This window comes from Lactuca sativa, chromosome 1 (assembly GCF_002870075.4).
Source record: "Lactuca sativa cultivar Salinas chromosome 1, Lsat_Salinas_v11, whole genome shotgun sequence".
Lineage (NCBI taxonomy): Eukaryota > Viridiplantae > Streptophyta > Magnoliopsida > Asterales > Asteraceae > Lactuca > Lactuca sativa.
The window spans coordinates 85,351,126-85,370,190 of NC_056623.2; the positions used below are offsets into that span (position 1 = coordinate 85,351,126).

The following is a 19,065-nucleotide window of genomic DNA, read 5'->3' on the forward strand; positions in this document are numbered from 1 at the left end:
CAAACACTGTTTAAAAAGAACTTTTAACTATATATGAGATGGTAAAATTTTGAAGACTTAGGTTATGTTTGTTTTTGAAAATGTAAATGCAAGTAGTCTATTTCTATTTCAAAAAGCTACTAGAAAAAAATGTGGAACAAATGTCTACAATCTACAAAAACACATTGTTTTTCTCCCATTTAGACAACAAATTCAAAACACATTTAAATATTTTAAAAATCACAACATGAATCAATAAATAACTAGTTTGAAAAGAAACAACTATATGCAAAAGGGCATCATTCTTTTAACATATTACTTCCAATCAACTTCCTCTTACAAAACAATTACAACACTCATCTAACTATAATTGCTACAATTACACAATAACCCACTATCTAATCACACTAAGCATAAGTACCTTGTTCTTGTTTCACGCAATGAATGTACTCTATTTATGTCTGTAGTCTTCTAAAAAACAAACAGTAATGTCTGCCTGCCAGGAGACATAAGAGGAGAAAAATACCATTTTCTTAAAAAACAATCAACACCTTAGACATGCATCTTAATTGGACAATCTATTGTTAACATACAACTAAATTGTGTAGATAAGTGAGACCACAAGTAAGCACCACATAACTTCATGTTAATTCGCCAAAACAAGAAGAGAAATAGAAAAACATAACTACATCTTCGTTATCCCCATTTAAAATAACAAAAGTGGTAGCCATGTAAAATAACCATGATGCAACAACACAAAGCTTACTACCGACTAATTAACCTCATTGGCTCAACCACAGTTATCCAACATTTCAGTCAATATTAAATTCCCTAAACCATTAAGTTTATGCCAATCCTATGCTTAGTGCACCTTACATAATCTGTTATATTAATATTGTTTTACACTCCTAATAGCATATAAAACCATAACTTCTTAAGGGTTAAGCCATAATCACTAAATTTTACCTTCAATATAGAAGTAAAAAACAGATTCTTGAGAGTTAAAACAATGAAGAACTTAAACTGGAGTAGTGGTTTTGTATGGCTTATGACCATGTCAATCTTGTTTCTAATTGCAAGATCTCAGTTAACTGAAGATTTCTACTCAACTTCATGCCCTAATCTTCGCAACATTGTACGTAAACAAGTGCTAAATGCAATCAAAACTGAAACAAGAATGGCTGCTTCTTTGCTTCGGCTTCATTTCCATGATTGCTTTGTAAATGTGAGTTCTTTTAATATAAAAATAAACTTCTGAGTTGTTTCATATTATTCTTTTCACTAGCTATAATGAAAGCCAAGCATTTAAAAACCTATCTTATAAAGAACTCTACTTTCAGGGTTGTGATGCATCAATTTTATTGGATGGAAATGATGGGGAGAAGTTTGCCTTCCCTAACATCAATTCCGCTAGGGGATTTGAGGTGGTTGATGCCATTAAAACAGCTGTAGAAAGCTCATGCAGTGGAGTGGTTTCATGTGCCGACATTCTAGCCATAGCAGCACAAGATTCAGTTCTCTTGGTAAGTAAGTCCATGATTATCAATGGTGATTAACCCTAACCCTATGTAAAATGAATTTTTCAAACAAAATAGCTGTGAAATACGAATTGCAGAGTGGAGGGCCATCGTGGAAAGTCTTACTAGGAAGAAGAGATGGACTTGTGGCGAATCAGTCCGGAGCTAATACTAACCTCCCTGGCCCGACTGAGTCCGTTGCTAATATCGCCACCAAGTTTCTCGCCGTTGGCCTCAACCTTACAGATGTTGTATCCCTATCAGGTGCGATTTTTCATCACAGACAAGATCCAAAAAGGTTTACTTCATAAATCTACTTAGGAATTGATGAATTCACTTACTTGGATTTAAACTCTGCAAGGTGCGCATACGATTGGATCGGCGAGGTGTGCTGTGTTCAGCAATAGGTTATTCAACTTCTCTGGAACAAACGGTCCTGATGAGACGCTATTAAATCAGGCTATGGTATCAGACCTTCAAGCTCAATGTCCGGCGAACGGAGACGGGAACAAGACGACGGCTCTCGATCGGAATTCCGTTGACTTGTTCGACAACCATTACTTTCAAAACTTGGTGAACGGAAAGGGACTTCTTGAATCTGATCAATTTCTGTACTCGAGCGATGAAGCTGTGTCGACTACACGAACCCTAGTTGAAATCTACAGTAATGACTCGCGGATTTTCGTTAATGATTTTGTTAGATCGATGATTAAGATGGGGAATACGAACCCCCTCACGGGGGAGAGCGGAGAAATTCGAAAAAATTGCAGGGTTGTGAATTCGTAGGCGGGAAATATTGTGGATTTGGTGCGAATATTATTTACATAAATAAGCAGAATGTAATAAAAGATTAGTCGAAGGGTTTTGCAACAAATCCAGAAACATTCAGGGGCTGTTTTTGCCATTATTTGTTTCTTTTTCAGTTAATTAGGCATTTAACTAACACATACACAAATTTCAAGAAAGCCCTTTTACTTTTCCATTAGTAACATCGAGATCAATGTCATAAAAGCAAGGTCGAGTAGGAAGCCCAGGCATCGTGCTCATACTCCCCACCAATGGATAAATAAATCCAGCCCCAATACTCGCCCTCACATCCCTAATTGGCAACACAAATCCACTTGGTGCGCCTTTCGCTGCTGGATTATCGGAAAATGAGTATTGAGTTTTCGCCATGCAGATTGGAAGTCCCGCGAACCCTTGTTTGCTATACATTTTGATCTTTTTCTCGGCCTACAAGAAAAAACACAAGTGAATTTACACATTTGCCCCTCGAGGTCAAACACAAATGAAATGTATCGAATTAATTACCTGCTCGGAGTATTCGACGCCACTGGCACCGTATGATCTTGCTATCGCTTCTATCTTGTCTTTGATGCTTGCATCCAAAGGGTACAAGAATTTGAAAGCCTCGGTTGCATTTTCACAGGCCTTTTGAACCACAACACCAAGGTCAATCTGGTAAAATCGCATGAGGAAATTATGATGATGCATATTTGTGTTCGTTACATCGGATTGGACAATCTTTTTAGGGTTATTTTCGACGATGATGATGAGAAGGGCATTAATGTCTTTTGCACAAATGAGATATCGAGAACGAGTGTCCACCCCACCTTGTTTCACCTTTTCGGTAGAACAAAAAATTACAATTTTGTCCCATTGACAGCAGTCACAGTCTCAACCCGATGCACACCAAACACAGTACAGTGTCGTCATATCTTGTTACACAGGACATGACATAATGGGTTGTATTATGTTTGGCATGCATTGGGCGACTCAAATGTCAATGGGACAAAATTGTAATTTTTTGTTTCGCCCAAAAAGATGGAACTAGGTGTGGAAGAGACCCGTTCTTGATATTTCGTCAATGCAAAAGACGCGAATACTCTTCTCATTTTTATCATCGAAAATAGCCTTAGAAAGTTTGTCTAATCAGTAGATCTACAATGGAGTTACAAGTTAGGAGTCAAACTAACCGCTCCTTTTCCACCATGTGCAAAATGAGAACAAACAACCGCCTCATAAGCACCAGCCGCCAATGCTGCCGCCCTCACCGCCGCTATTTCCGCATCCGTATCACTCGAAAACCTATTCACCGCCACGACGACATTCACCCCATAACTTTTCACAATCTCCACATGTCTCGCCAGGTTGGCACAACCGGCTTCCACAAGACCAACATTCTCACTAACATAAGCCCGATCAAGTGGTTTCCCGGCGGCAACCGCCGGTCCACCACCATGCATCTTAAGAGCCCGAACAGTTGCCACAATAACAACACATTGAGGTCTCAAACCACTATACCTACACTTTATATTCATAAACTTTTCAACCCCTATATCACATCCAAACCCTGCTTCCGTAACCACGAACCCACCCGGCCCCACCAACTTCAACGCGATCTTATCCGCCACAATCGACGAGTTCCCATGAGCTATGTTAGCAAACGGGCCCGCGTGAACAAAAACCGGGGTCCCTTCAAGAGTTTGCATTAACGTCGGATTTATTGCATCTTTCATTAATACCGATAACGCCCCTCCAAGGCCAAGATCATCCGCACTCACGGGCTCACCGGATTTACTATTCCCTATCACCATTTTCCCGAGGCGGGCCCGCATGTCGGATAGAGAATCGGTTAGGGCTAAAACCGCCATTATCTCACTAGCAACCGAAATATCAAACCCCGTTTCTCTCACCATCCCTCTCTCATCCACCCCTTGTCCAACTGTAATTTTCCTTAAAAACCGGTCATTTACGTCCATAACCCTACGCCATGTAATCGTGTCTGGGTCAACATCGAGTCTCACAAACCGTTTGACTTCTTCGGGTGTAAGATCTTCCGGAAACTTCTTGTGTATGCCGAGTTTTTTTAAGCGCGTATACATGACATCATTGAAGATTCGGTTACCCTGTTTGTTTGGTGGACATAAGCGGTTGAAAAGGGCGGAATCGGATTGTGTTGACTCGTGGAACATTCGGGTGTCAATGGCGGCGGCTAAGAGGTTGTTTGCAGCGGTGATGGCGTGGATGTCGCCGGTTAAATGGAGGTTAAATTCGTCCATTGGGATGACCTGGCTGTAACCACCGCCAGCTGCACCGCCTTTGATGCCAAATGTTGGCCCTTGTGATGGTTGTCTTAGGGTGGTCACCACCTACACCTCCGGTGACAATCAAGAATGATAAGTGTTTTTTCTAAAATACATTTCAATAACAATAAGATCAAGGGAAAATAGCAGGAAATAACTAAAAGTTAAAAAGTGATACCTTTTTATCAAGAAACGCCCCCAAAGCTTGACAGAGGCCAACAGTAGTGGTGGATTTGCCTTCTCCAAGAGGAGTTGGTGTTATTCCTCCGACAACGACATAGAACCCATCTTTTTGTCCTTTGAGTTCGTCAATCACAGGCAACAAAACCTAACATTTTCATAAAAGGAAATCGTAGCATCATTAACGCTTCGGTTCTGGCCAATTTCAGATGCAAATTTGATACTATTATCAAGCAAATGAAGGAATTTGTAATGTGAATCTATCGGTGAAATTGAAGGTTGCAGTGGTTGTGGTTGATTAACTTAAAACCCATGACCAATGTCCAATTGATTCCGTGATTAAATAAAAATCCACATCAGATTTGAAGCAGACTAAACCCTAGTTATCGCAATTGAATGGGGTAAACCATGAATCAATTCACTTCGATATCCAAATATTGAGTTAGAGTGCATTACTATAGAGATTGGGGCACCTTGAAATCAAACACAAACACGAAAACAGATACCTTGGCCTTGTATTTTCCATAGAGATCGTAATGATTTGGATTGAGGTTGAGCTTTCTGGCAATGGCGGATATGTGTTGAGGTTGAATCGAATTTGCGATGTCTATGTCTGTTGGAACAGGGGATACAACTTGCAATGTCATTGCATTCATCTCTGCTTTTTGGGGGGAATTTTACCCACAACTATCTTGAAAGGTTTCGAGGGTTAATCCTTAATTTGGATTTCAGAATTTGAACATGAACGAAGGGTTGCGTACAGAGCATGCAGCTGCGGCACTTTTCTAAACCGATAACTCACAGCGGTGACGGTGTGACACTTGTAATCCTGCATAGCAAAGTGCAACATGTGGTAGAAAAAGAATGGATTTTAAAAATAACCTTGAACTATATCTTTTTATAATTTTTGGTCCTTCAACTATTACTTAATCTGCAGCTTTAATCTATTATTTTTATTTTTACTTTGATAGTCCAAATTTAAGGGATGTTAACAAAAATACAACATGATTATTGAGTATTTAAGTAAATGGCCTAATTTTTGGGATTCACATAGATAACCACCGTGTCAAGAATGGGTCCATTTTGGATTTTGAATGTATATAATTTCCAAGTTTATCTCATATGCGTCAACTCTACTCCTTACATCCAGAAATGTATATTATTATTGGGTATTCAAATAAATAACACTTTTTTGTGCCATTGTATTAAAATCTACTTCGACTTTGTTAAGTTTCTTTAAAAAATTGTTAGATTCCAGTTGTTGCCTAGTATTTCTGAGCCTAAAATGTAATATTTCCAAAATGTATGTGGGGAATATGAAATGTAAGTAAATATCATATCCCAAAACTCTTTATGACATATCTTACATGTCTAAATGACATTCTCAAACAAAATTATTATGTTATACAATATTTCGGACATTGTAGTCATTTTGATAACTACCCAAAAAATTATATTACCATATTAAATGATCAATAATCATGTATTCTTTTGTGAATATCCTTAAATAAATCTTTTATGATTGTATTCTATACAAACGAAATTAATGACATTATGTTGAATCTCATCACATATAGAGCCATTTTGTCTTCATTCAACCAAAGTTTATTAAAGTACGAACCTTAAAAAAATATATAGTACACAATGGATGGCATCCACCACTATCAATCATCTATACATACAAATACCTAAAGTAAACTCCTCAAATCCTAATATAAAACAATGTAATTTTACATTATTCGCAGTATAACAAAATTTCAACTATTTCATCGTGCACACCTACTACATAATAGTTACTACAAATGATTGATTAGAACTTAAAGAAACCGGTAATTGAATCCTTTTTGAAGGAGAACAACAATTATGTATGTAACTCTTGGGTAATGCATGCCACTTATCAACATATGTCATGGAGTCAGAATTTAAGTTAGGAACTTGACGCTTTTTAAGGATCTTAAGTATCTTTTTGGACTTACCAAGAACCCGTGTTGTAGTCCGGATATTCTCTTCCCTTTTCTCTATTGCATCATCATGACACTTCATAGCTATGACACGTGGTAAGTTGGTAAAGCAAGCGGATAACATATCTGCAATCATAGTTGATATAAACTCAAAAATTCCCTCATCATTTGGCCAATTTTCTTGCTCATTGCAGTGGAGCAGTATTGTTTGGCTGATTCTATACATGGAATTTGCAGCAATGAACTTGCGAAGTGAATGATCCAAAATTCCATTTTTTCTTCTCATGAACTCTATCACAATTTTTATGGCTTCATCACCCAACAACTGAAGAATATCCTTTGATGTTCTTCCTTCACGAGCTTTCTTTTGAAGATCAATTTGTAGCCACCTGTAGTACACCTCAACATCTGTCCACATACGTCTAGCTGCTTTTCTTGCTTTTACCAAGTCAATATTCACATTGAGGCTTTCTTCTACATGCATTACAAACTGTAGCCCTTCTCTCATACTGGAAAGTAACTCTTTCACATGGATGTTTGCAATGTTAGGAAGGGAAATGGCAATAGCTGTTAATGTTACTACAACTAGGCTCCAACAATTATTGGTTTCTTCTTGATGTAAAGATGGAACTTGATCACTATCGAATTCTAAAACTCCTTGGAATCCTGTAGATTTCTTGAGAAGTTTGATTAGATTACTTGGCTCTTTCTCTTCAGACTCATGAAGAAGTCGAGTCATGGAGTTGAGGGCATTCCTTAATATTCTCTTTGAAAGCTTCGTTTCCACTTCAACTTGTAGGACATAACGCGTATATTCTTGATCCAAATTCACATTGCCATTAGTACTGACATTTGGTTCTTGTTTAAAACTTTTAAACAATGACTTGCAGAAGATAAGAAAAGATCTGGGAAGGAGACATATTGTGTTGCATATAATCACAACCGTTATCTGAATCCCTATGCAAAAGTTCAAAATCATGTTTTTGATGCTATGGAAAGCTTTTTTGCAATGGCGCCCTGGAATATGTGAACGAACATGGCAGCGTTTCCAATGTTGAAGCCTTTGGATCCAATGCTTCTCGACTCTAAACACGTTTAAATGATTCTTGATCCATTTCTTGGAGAAATTGAAATCAATGGTGGAAGACAAACATCTAAAAATCGGTGCTATACTACCTACTATTGTCCCGATTGATTGTATAGTGACAATTACATTGATTGACCATTTATAATCTGATCTTCCATACTGCAAATTTGACGTATCACCAAACAGGGTTATCAAAAAGTAAAATGAAATGCAAACAAGAACTGAGCATATAACTCCTAAAGCAGAAGAAACAGATGAACACGCAACTACAAATTGAGGGTTACCAGTTTCTGCCATCATCCAATGTTTTTTAACATAACAAATGAGTCTCTTATAAGAAAAGTTCATGTTCATGTTCATGTTCGTGTTCATCTCTTGATGATTTGAAGCCAACCTATGCAACTCCTTGTACTTATGTTGTAAAATTCTTCTAGATGCTGAAACTGTCAAAGCTACTGAAAATGGCCATGGAAGTGAAAATATCATTATAATAATCAGTATTGGGATTGTCAAAGGCGTTGTAGTACTAATTTGGATCCAAACATTTACAGTAATGGTGATGATGAGGATACCCAAGGCTACGATGTTCATCAGAAGTTCTTTGTCGTTCATAAGCCCTAAAGAAGGGAGAAAGTTGGCTAACATGGCGACTAAGAAAACGATGCTGAGAAACTTTGCTGTCGTATCAAGACCTTGAGACACGTCGGTGGTTAGATCCACTGGTAGCTTCATTGCGATTGCTATGAGTGTGATGGAAACAGCGTTGATGGTGAAAAATCTGCATGGAAACCAGAGCTTCCATTGTCGAAAGCCTTGGAAAAGATCAGCTGCCATTGCAAGAGTGCACACCAGAGATGCTACGCCGACATACAATCCCACCCATGGCATGGCATCTGAAGGAGATTCCCAATCCATACCAGTAAAAAGATGAAGCTTGAGAACGAATTGATGCTTGATATTATGAACAGGAATTTTAAGGGTAGCTGTTTACAAGTTTTGGGAATCCGTTTCCATTTAATTAAGACTTATTCCTCCACCTTTCGTTCTCAAGGGCCAATTATTGATGCAGCATAGTAAACGTATACTGTAGCTAAAGTTTGACCAAAAGTAGCTATGATTGAAATTTCTTGTTAAAAAAAGTTTAATGTTGACTAATTGTATGTCCTAAGTGGCGGCTTTTAGCTGACATATGCTTATATCGATTAAATTGCTTATTGTTTTTTTTATACCACACTAGGTTATAACCCGTGTGTTGTACACCCGTTAACAACTTAAAATAACATAAATAACACTCTTACATATTTGATGATTCTTAAGAGTTGTAGATTAGTTATTTGACCTCAAATTAAGCATCTTTTTCATTTTGGAAAAATAAGTTTTCGGAGGATAAATTCATATTGACCCAACATACTTATGTGTTGAATAAGAAGTCATGTTGGCACATTTTGGGTTGCAAAATTATTGATTAAATTTTGCAATATAAAATGCAAATGTTATATGTACTAATTAAGTAAGGTGTAACCAAAGTGGCATTTGAGTTGATAAAATGTCAAACTCGAATTAAAAACTAATTGTGAAACCCAAGCTCGATGAAGTTCGTTAAAACAAAACTTACAATAAATTATTAAAATTTTAATTAGTCGATTACATTAAAGATAAGTAGAATCAAATATGTTCAAGTCCCGATCATTTCTTTGCGGTTTGTTTTAATAAAACCTGAAATAAATAATTATCAAAATAATGTAATAGGAGATAAATCAAAATTGGACTTCATTATGTACCTAAAAGTAAAAAGAATAGAACCAAACTTCTAGCAACTATTATCTACTTCATTATAAAATGATAAGTAAAATCTAATACACACTCTTTCTATATTCCAGTAGCGACAGGTGTCATTAGCAAGTGTAATATCAACACTATAAAGCCTACCATAATAGGGTCAATCACTAAGATCACTATCTATAATTTAATAATCACATAAAAAATATATAATAAATGATTTACCATAAATAAATAAACAATAATATTCAAATATATGTTCAAATATATGTATATAAATAAAAACAAAAAACAAATAATATTTAGATTGTAAATTAATATTTTGGCTGACTATGTTTATTTGTATGTATATTGTAGCGGAATAAATTCTATACATTCATCAATAAGATGGTTATGTCAATATTTCTTAGTTATTATGTTTTAGAATGTGATTAGAATTCTCAAATTACTTTTAAATCCTCATAAGACTTTTATAACAAAAAAAAAGTTTTGGTTTCCAAATATTATTATATTACTTGATAGTCATAAGAACCAATAACCTTTAAAGTTGTGATAATGAGAAAAAATTTAGAGTGTGATAGTATTGTATATTGAAAATAGATCGATAATCTCAAAGACGTTAACGAATTGCTATTATTATTGAAATCGAAAGTTCAATGCTATAAATGATAACTAATGGCCCATGCATAGTTACCACCTGTTAGCATGTGACAACTTAGTTTATAACACTTGCCATGTTTAAGTACTTATAAACACAAAGAACTCCCTGCAATAAAAATATATATAACTATAAGGTTAAATGTAAAAAATAGCTATGAAAAATTCACCAAAGTCACAAAGTCAACCACATGTTTAAGAAAAAAAGATACGTTATAAACTTCAAGATTTGTTGCTTTAAGATACCTGGTTTTAGAGAATACATTAAGCCATATTCCACATCTAAGAAAGATTGTGTGTTACCACCGCCAAATTACACGAAATAACAACGTAAAAAATGCTAGATGCAACGAAGAACCTCATAAATTGAAAAAAAAAAAAAAAAAAAAAAAAAAAAAAAAAAAAAAACTTACAAGGAGGATACCTTGGATACATTGTTGAGTGAAATATGTAGCTAACAAATCTTGTATAAAATAGTTTTGTAAGTGTTAGCCTCCAGATGAGTTGTTCATGTAGAATAATATGAGAATGACAAATCAAATGTCTCTGTTATTTGTTATATGACCAATATTAAAACTTCTTGCAACAACATAAAACTCAAAAGTGATTCAACTTACTTTTATTTTGAAGCAATATTAATTTCTTTATATCTATAATATTTAATAGTATTATCAAAGAATCCTTCAATTTCAAAATGGTTTGAGTTTACACTTCCTGTTTGGTATTGCAAATTTTTTCAATCATCAGTGACGCATTATATGAAAAATAGCTAAAATCATATACCAAAACATACTTTCACTACTGAATTTAGTATATAATAAGCGTGGATTATATATAATTTTGATTTTACCAGACATAAACTTACTAATCCTAGCTCCTTAGGTCATGCTCCTGAACCAAACACTCATTTCAAGGCCGACAAAGATGGTTGCACTTGTGTAAAAAAGGTGAGACATTTCACCGAACACATAGGGTGCATGTTCTATTAACGCATAATAAAATTCTAAACTCATCTTTTGTACATAGCCTGAAGAAGAATACAACAAACATCAGGTTCTCAAACCCAGATGATAAATAAAATGGAAACGTACCTACCTTTATTACTTTATGTGGCAGTGTCTAAACAACTTTAAAGAAATATGATTTAAGAATATATATGCATTCAATATTTACATAAAAAATGTAATTAAAAAACAACCTCGAATCACTATCTTTAAGAAGATGAAATGAAGGGAGATAATAATCATGGATCTCAAAATTCTTAAAGATATTCTCAAACAAAATGCAATTTGAGTAATTTGAAATAGAAATAAACCCTCAAGCATTTCATCAAACATGTTATGAGCATTATAGAATTATGCAAAAGAACTTACCGGCTTAGGGGATGCACACTACCCACCCTATTGAATCAAAAAAAAAAAAAAAAACAATTAGCAACTATATTTATTAGCAACATAGACGTTAATGAGTGAGAGAGTGAGAGAAGCATGACCTGTGAATGATCTCACCCACTCCTCAATCACTTGGATCTTTAACATATAAACGAAAACACCTCATAGAAAACCAAATTCAACACACACACACACACTAAAATTATGAATTTTGTGTTATAAATACATAGAACTCGTTGTGAATGGAGTATAGCTGTAGCAGAGACGGTTTAGGGATTGGGAGAAACGAAGATGAAGGAATCATAATTGAAAATTTGAGAAGTGAATCGACCGAGATTTAAGAATGGTCGATATCTAAATTGATTTGAATTGATTTTCCATTTGATTTCCAATTGCAGGAATAGAGATAAGCAAACTGAAACTGCCGCAAATTTGGCTGCTGAACTTTAGGGAAATAGATTTACTAATTGATTTGATATTGAATGATATTAATTTTTGGACGATATTAAACAATTATATGGGCGGGAAAGAAACTCGTTACAGGTGGAGAGAATGACATGTGTCATTTGGCTTGTGTATAAGGCTGACACGTGGCGTTTAGGAGAGGTTTTTATTAAGTATGGAGATTATGTCATTCGAACGATAAAGATTGAGACCCCTTCGATACAAGTCTTCTTATATGAAAATCTATCGATTGTAATAAATAAAAATCATTCTGCAATTTATAATTTTATGGTTAATTTTAGCCCCAGTGGTATCTAATATTGTTCTCCCTTCTTAAGGTTGAGGATTCAAGTCCTGTAATAGACATAGATGAAATAATTCAGGTGTAGTTTATTATATTTGTCGTTTCAAAAAAAAAATTTAGAAAATTATTTCTACTTGTCATTTTGAGGTAATTTTCAATTTTATTAATTAATTATTTTAATTTACAAATTATAAAAGTAATTAATATGTCATTAATTTGTTTCCTTATATTTTCAATATTTAATTTGTTTTGTTCAATATATAAATAATTTAAATTTGGCATGTTTCTTTCAAAGTTTATTGTCATTTTAGGCTATACGTAGGAAAAATGATAAAACTTTGTTGCTTTTCATTGATAAAACTAAGAAAATATGGTTAAACCACAAATATTGTCAAAACATAATTATTTCTCCGTAATTTGCTTTTCATCGGATACGATTTTTGATTTTATAGGGTTTTTAAGATCATTCCAAGAACGTGAATGAACCAAGACCACATAGGTTTCTAGATTATCGCTTTGGAACCCCACTGATTTCTTGTATGTTTTTCATGTAGCCATATGCTAGTTTTTTTTTTTTTTTTTTTTTTTTTTTTTTTTTTTTTTTTTTTGTGGAATGGAGGTTGATATGATGTTGGAATGAAGTTCAATTTATGTAGATATGAAAAACAAGTTTAAGTCATTCATAGTGTTCATAGCTTTGCCGGAAAGTTCATACATTCGCTGAAAAATTAATATTTGTGTCGGAATATTCATAAATTCATAGGAAAATTCATATATTCACCAAAAAATTCTTATATTGGCTGAAAAATTCAACTTGATCCACCAAACCTACAATAGCCCTTTATAATAATATTTTGTGAACATCAAAAACAAGTTCAATGGTAAATAGGTGTAAAAAAAGTGATTAAATATGAATAAAAACGATAGTTCGTTACCCCCTTAAGTTATTTTCCCGACGGATATATGAGATGTTTATATCATGCTCTAGTCAAAGTAAAACAATGTATATCATCTAATGCTTGTTAATCGTTTATGATAGATTACCTTATATCATGCTCTAGTCAAAGTAGCGGCCTTGCGGTACGTGGGTGGTGTGATCGCACGAGGCTTCCTATCGTAGGGGGCTCCAACTCAAAATTCCTTTTAATATTATATTACTCAAAAAAATAATAAGAAAGTAGTAATAATACGTTAATTAAAGTGTATTTGGATGCTACTAAGCTTATTCATGTTACTATTTATAATAAAAATCATGTTTGTTAAAAATATTATCAATATCAATTACAAATTAAACATCAATACATAGACATTTACACTATGACATTAAAGCTCAAAAACCAAACTCAAAATTTAGAATTGCATTTGGATTTTAGGGTCAAATTAAGTATATGAATGTATATATATATATATATATATATATATATATATATATATATATATATATATATATATATATATATATATATATATTCAAAGACAATACTATTAACTCTGATAATATTCAATCTAATAAAGTGGAACAAAGAGAATGTGTAACATTGAATGAAGTTGATAAGGTTGTAAGCACAATCTAACGATGAACATAGAGAATAGGTAACTATAATATGAAACTATATGTATTGATGAGGCAATGACTAGTAAATGCACACTTATTAAGTTGTTAAAGATAACCGGGACCATGAGTTTGAGAAGTTTTCAAATTGCTTTTGGGCTATAGCTTTTTATTTAGGAATTGATATAGTGTTTATTGAGAGAAATAATAATAATAATTTAAGAAAATAGTACTTTTTGATAAGAGTAACGTTGATTCATCGAAACTAGTACATGAACGTTCATGTGAAGAATCATTCAAGATACCTTATTTTGTGTACATAATTGATCAAACTATTGGTTCATTGAAACGAGCGTCTGAGCAATTGAAGCAGTATGAAGACTTTTTTTTTTGTTTCTTATTAACAACAGAAAAGTTGAAATGTGTGAGTATTAAGGAACTAAAGATAAGTTGCAAAAATAATATTAAAAAATGTTACAAAATAGTCATATCTCATTTGATGGTGATGATTTATTAGAATTGTTACAAACAATTACCAATTTAATATAATATAGTTAACTCATACTAAATTTCTTAAAAATGATAAATATATATCTAGTTTTTGTCTAACATATATAATATTATTGATTGTTCTGATTACAATTCAATCAAAGAAAAGAAGCTTTTTAAAAGTAAAAGTTTTACAATCTTATTTACGATTTTCTATGACTCAAGAAAGATTGAATTTTTTGGTTTTGATTTTGATTGAGAATGAGTTTCTTGAAAATATTGATGATGAAAGTATAACAAATGAATTTGCTTCCAAAAATCCGAATATATCAATGTTTAGAAAATGATATTGCAACGACTGTTTATTTTTATTTGAAAAATTGTTTGTAAGGGTTTCAGATAACTCATAATGAATGAAGATCCATATATAATGTTCGGGTAGGGAATTTATGCGATGTTGGTTATCAACTTTTTGATTTAAATTTATTAGTAAAAAATTTACTTAATAATATTTTATAAAGTTTTTATGGTGCCTCGATTTATTTTTTTGCATGGAAACTCCAAAATATGAGGGCGGGTCTGGTTATACAAATCACTATTTTGACATTTGAACACAATTTGATCCTACTTTGAAACTTTGCATAAATTTATATTAACATCATCCAAAATCTAATGAAGTTATTTTCATTAGAAATAAATATCCATAAAACAATTAAAGAATTGATTAAAATAAATGAATACACCCACACCCACTAACACCATCCAAAATCTAATCAAATTTATTGAAATCATCCTCCGACGAGGAGAACGGAAACCCCCTTCTCGATGACGACGGAGACGCCTCGCCTCCGGCAGGCATATCAGCTATGGCAGCAAACATCCGGCGAATACTAACAGATCGTGCAGGTTTGAAGCTAAACGATCTCACCATCTTCGTCTTCGAGAACACATCAGACGAATTCGAAAGGATTAAATAAATCAGAGCTTGAACAATCACGAAAAGCGTACCCTTCATCAACACATCTTCGAACGAAAACTCCATCATTGCCATGTATGAACAAATTTTCCGATAAGATTAATGTAAGTTGTTGTAAATTTGTAATAGAAGTGAAAGTATGTAAAAGGCTTGAATGCATGCAAGGTATTTATAGAGAGGGGAGAAGCCATCGTTGACGTTGCGTATGGAGGAAGAAGAAGGAGAAGGTTGTTTGATTTGACCGGAAACGTGCTTTAGTTTGAAAAAGGGAAACCGCAAGGATGGTGATAACAAAGAGCATTTATATTTCATATTAAATAAAACACCAACTTGATAAATGAAAATTTTATACAAAAAATACAATAATACTAAACTGTTTGAAATAATATATATATATATATATATATATATATATATATATATATATATATATATATATATATATATATATATATATATATATATATATATATATATATAAAAGTTTTAATTTAAAAAATATATTTGCAAATATACAAGTATTTGATTTATGCAGAAATCAAAACTAAATTAGACATGTTTTAAACATGTCATGCTTGTGCGACAACAACAACGAAACGAAAGACTTTAGACATTCTATTAAAACATACATCGAAAAATGACTATGTCGCATATAAGATCTTAGGCCTTTAAACGAGATAAACCAAAACTAAAGGAAGAATTCGTTGAAGTGAACAACAAAAGAGATGAGTATAAAAAATCGTATGTATAATCGGCACGTTATTTATTGGTTGTTTTATCCCATGACTATTCCCACTTGATTTCTAGATTGTGTTGTGGATTAGGTTTGGGTCGTTATCATTTATACGTTCCACAATTTATTTTATTATAACTTTATTTGTTTTTGTGTGTGATGTGAGTCATTTTCAACATGGAAAATGAGACGTGCAAACAAGCTGAGTCGAGTCCGAGCCTGGTCAGGTTTGGCTCGGATTCGTTTAAGTTATACGAGGGTTGAGCTCGATCTCGGCTCAATTCGAGCTTTCTTGTACTGAGCTCGGCTCGAGCTCGTAAATAATTATACAAGCTTGGCTCGGCTCGGGCTCGGGTTCGACTCATTTATTGTTCGACGTGCCTAAATAAGCTTAAGCTCGGCTTGAGCTCGTTTATTAATACCATAAATTCCTAATTTCCCAAATATAATTTTATTTTAATATATAAAAATAATAATAAATTTTATTATATAAAAGCTCATTTAGGCTCGCGAACCTAATCGAGCTTAGTGATATAGACTCGAGCTCAAGCTCGTTTAATAAACAAGCTTAATATTAAGCTCGAGCTCAGCTCATTTGCATCCTTACCATTAATTACACACCAATATATACACATGTATACTAGTAGATCTAAGTGCAAGTTGTAAAAATGAAAATGAATGTAAGCTATATATTTTAAAATATTATTAGTATTGATTTTTTTTTAAATATATTAGAATTTATAATTTTCATATTATTTATAAATCAATATACATAAGGATATATTTTTTATCATTTAAAATACAAATTATTTACCTTTTTACATTAACTCTATATATATATATATATATATATATATATATATATATATATATATATATATATATATATATATATATATATAACGGTTTTGTTATTCATATATATTAACATTATTTACATATAAATGAAAATTAAATACATAGTTTTTTTTCACGTAAACAAAATTAGTTAGTTTGAAAATAGACAATAAACGATTAAAAAGATCAAATATAAAAAATAAAAAATAAAAAAAAGTTAAAATTAAAGAAAAAATTGTGAACATTTTGTAAAAAGGATTGTCGCAAGGAGTAAGCAATCATTGTTTTTAGTATTTCATTGATTCATTTCTTCTTACTTTTATTGATATAGTTAGGTTATATATAAGAGAAGACAACATTTCCGTGAAGGTGGTCACATCATCCTAAAAATCAAGTCACTTGCTTCTTATTTGTCACACCCTCAAACCTGAACAGCGGAAATATTCGGGGACAGAGGACGTCATGTTAAGTATCACAACACATGCATCATAGTAATTAAAGTAACAACAACCATCGTATTAATAATATAATGTTTACATTATGTTCAAAACATTTCATGATTTACATTATAACAAAAGATAAGACATAATGCTCCGTCTTCGCAACATCCGAGAGGGTACCTGTCTACTAACGTTCTGAGAATACAAGTGGTTTGAAAAAGTTTCAACATTAAAGTTGGTGAGTTCATAAGTATTTTGTTTTAGAAAACAGGTTCTTTGATCTTTGTAATACATGAGGTGTTACTCTAGAAAATCATATATTTTCTTATGTGATGAATGATAAGTAAGATGACTCTTACTAGCTCTTCCTACGAGTACTTAGAGTATACAAGTTATATACAATCCGGATCGAACAAACAATCGATTGTGTGGTTCTGCACCAAGCCCACAACCAAAAAAGGAACAGGAAATGAGGCGAAAATCACACATCCCATTGTTTGTCGGATCCTCATTGTATATAACCTTGACGTATTCACTAGGTACTTACATAGTTAACTGTAATAGTCCTTTCAGATATTATGAAAGTATTCCTTAAGAAAATCCTATATTTTTTTTGTAAAATGGTGACGACAATAGTTCCTTCTACAGTTGCTTAGTTTATACTAGCTATATATAATCTAATATCGAACGGACAATTGAATGTGTAAATCTACCCTAAGTTTACAACCAAACAAGGAACAGGAAGTAAGGTGGAAATCACACATTCCACTGCCTATCGGATATTATTTATATATAACTCTGACATATAAACTAAGGAATTATAGAATTAACCATTTCAGGTCCTTTATGTTATAATAGTTTGTAAATAAGTGTTAAACCTTTTGTAAATATGTTTGTTTGTAAAAATAACGATGTTTATCCCGAAAAATCCTATATTTTCCATAAAACCGCTTTGTAGTCTTAATCGTTCTAAGACCGAAAGGCACAAGTATAAATATCATACTTAATTTAATTATACCTAGTTTGATCTATAAATAAAACTAGTTGAAGATATGTTTGCACTGAAAACTAGATACGAAGTTAATACCCTCCTATGATTACTTAGTACATGCGAATGACTGAGGCACGACGGTCATCCATTTACTTCACTTCCTCCCCTAACGGAGGACCCACGCTCCTTTCGGAGCTACATACATTTTCCTTTCCAGGAATTCCACTCAACAACTCTTACGCGCCTGCGCGTGCCACTGAGCTAAACTCCACTCTACACTATCCATATAGAGCAACTGCTATTCTCGAACTTTGCCTACTCTGATTCTGCTCGCAAGGACTCTCGCGTCCATGCACTGCCTTCCACTAACATGATCAATACTTGGGGCCAGACGATATCAATTACCATATCCTGGCGAAATATTCTCTCCTTCAACTCATACTGATCCACTAACACATACAGAGTCTTCAGCATGACTGGACCGCCTTACCAGGCCTTCATACTATGTGGACCACTCTCAGAACCTTCAGCATGTCTTGACCGCCCTCCGGGCCTTCAGCTTGTCTGGACCGTTCCCCGAGCCTTTGGCCTGACTGGTACGCCTTCCGGCCTTCAGTCTTCCCAGACCGCTCAAACTATCATACATCATTCCAACTATCCTT

The 19,065-nt window shown here is 33.5% G+C and overlaps 4 protein-coding genes across 4 annotated transcripts; 1 reads left to right on the forward strand and 3 right to left on the reverse strand.

The window, feature by feature from the left end:
• The first annotated feature begins 988 nt into the window (after nt 1–988).
• LOC111887868 (peroxidase N) lies at nt 989–2,333 on the forward strand. The gene is made up of 4 exons (XM_023884006.2): nt 989–1,204; nt 1,320–1,502; nt 1,595–1,760; nt 1,858–2,333. Exons 1-4 carry the CDS (start codon nt 989–991, stop codon nt 2,280–2,282), a joined length of 990 nt encoding a protein of 329 aa, XP_023739774.1. The 3' UTR covers nt 2,283–2,333.
• On the reverse strand, nt 2,291–5,588 carry LOC111887867 (formate--tetrahydrofolate ligase). Its single transcript, XM_023884005.3, has 5 exons — nt 5,269–5,588; nt 4,761–4,910; nt 3,473–4,648; nt 2,808–2,954; nt 2,291–2,729 (listed from the first exon to the last, which is right to left on the reverse strand). Exons 1-5 carry the CDS (start codon nt 5,416–5,418, stop codon nt 2,454–2,456), a joined length of 1,899 nt encoding a protein of 632 aa, XP_023739773.1. The 5' UTR covers nt 5,419–5,588; the 3' UTR covers nt 2,291–2,453.
• A 752-nt stretch (nt 5,589–6,340) lies between these two features.
• On the reverse strand, nt 6,341–9,510 carry LOC111887853 (uncharacterized). The gene is made up of 2 exons (XM_042901756.2): nt 8,383–9,510; nt 6,341–8,265 (listed from the first exon to the last, which is right to left on the reverse strand). Exons 1-2 carry the CDS (start codon nt 8,723–8,725, stop codon nt 6,545–6,547), a joined length of 2,064 nt encoding a protein of 687 aa, XP_042757690.1. The 5' UTR covers nt 8,726–9,510; the 3' UTR covers nt 6,341–6,544.
• Nucleotides 9,511–15,126: 5,616 nt separating this feature from the next.
• On the reverse strand, nt 15,127–15,567 carry LOC111887875 (uncharacterized). Its single transcript, XM_023884014.3, has one exon. It carries the CDS (start codon nt 15,475–15,477, stop codon nt 15,196–15,198), a length of 282 nt encoding a protein of 93 aa, XP_023739782.1. The 5' UTR covers nt 15,478–15,567; the 3' UTR covers nt 15,127–15,195.
• Between the last annotated feature and the right edge of the window lie 3,498 nt (nt 15,568–19,065).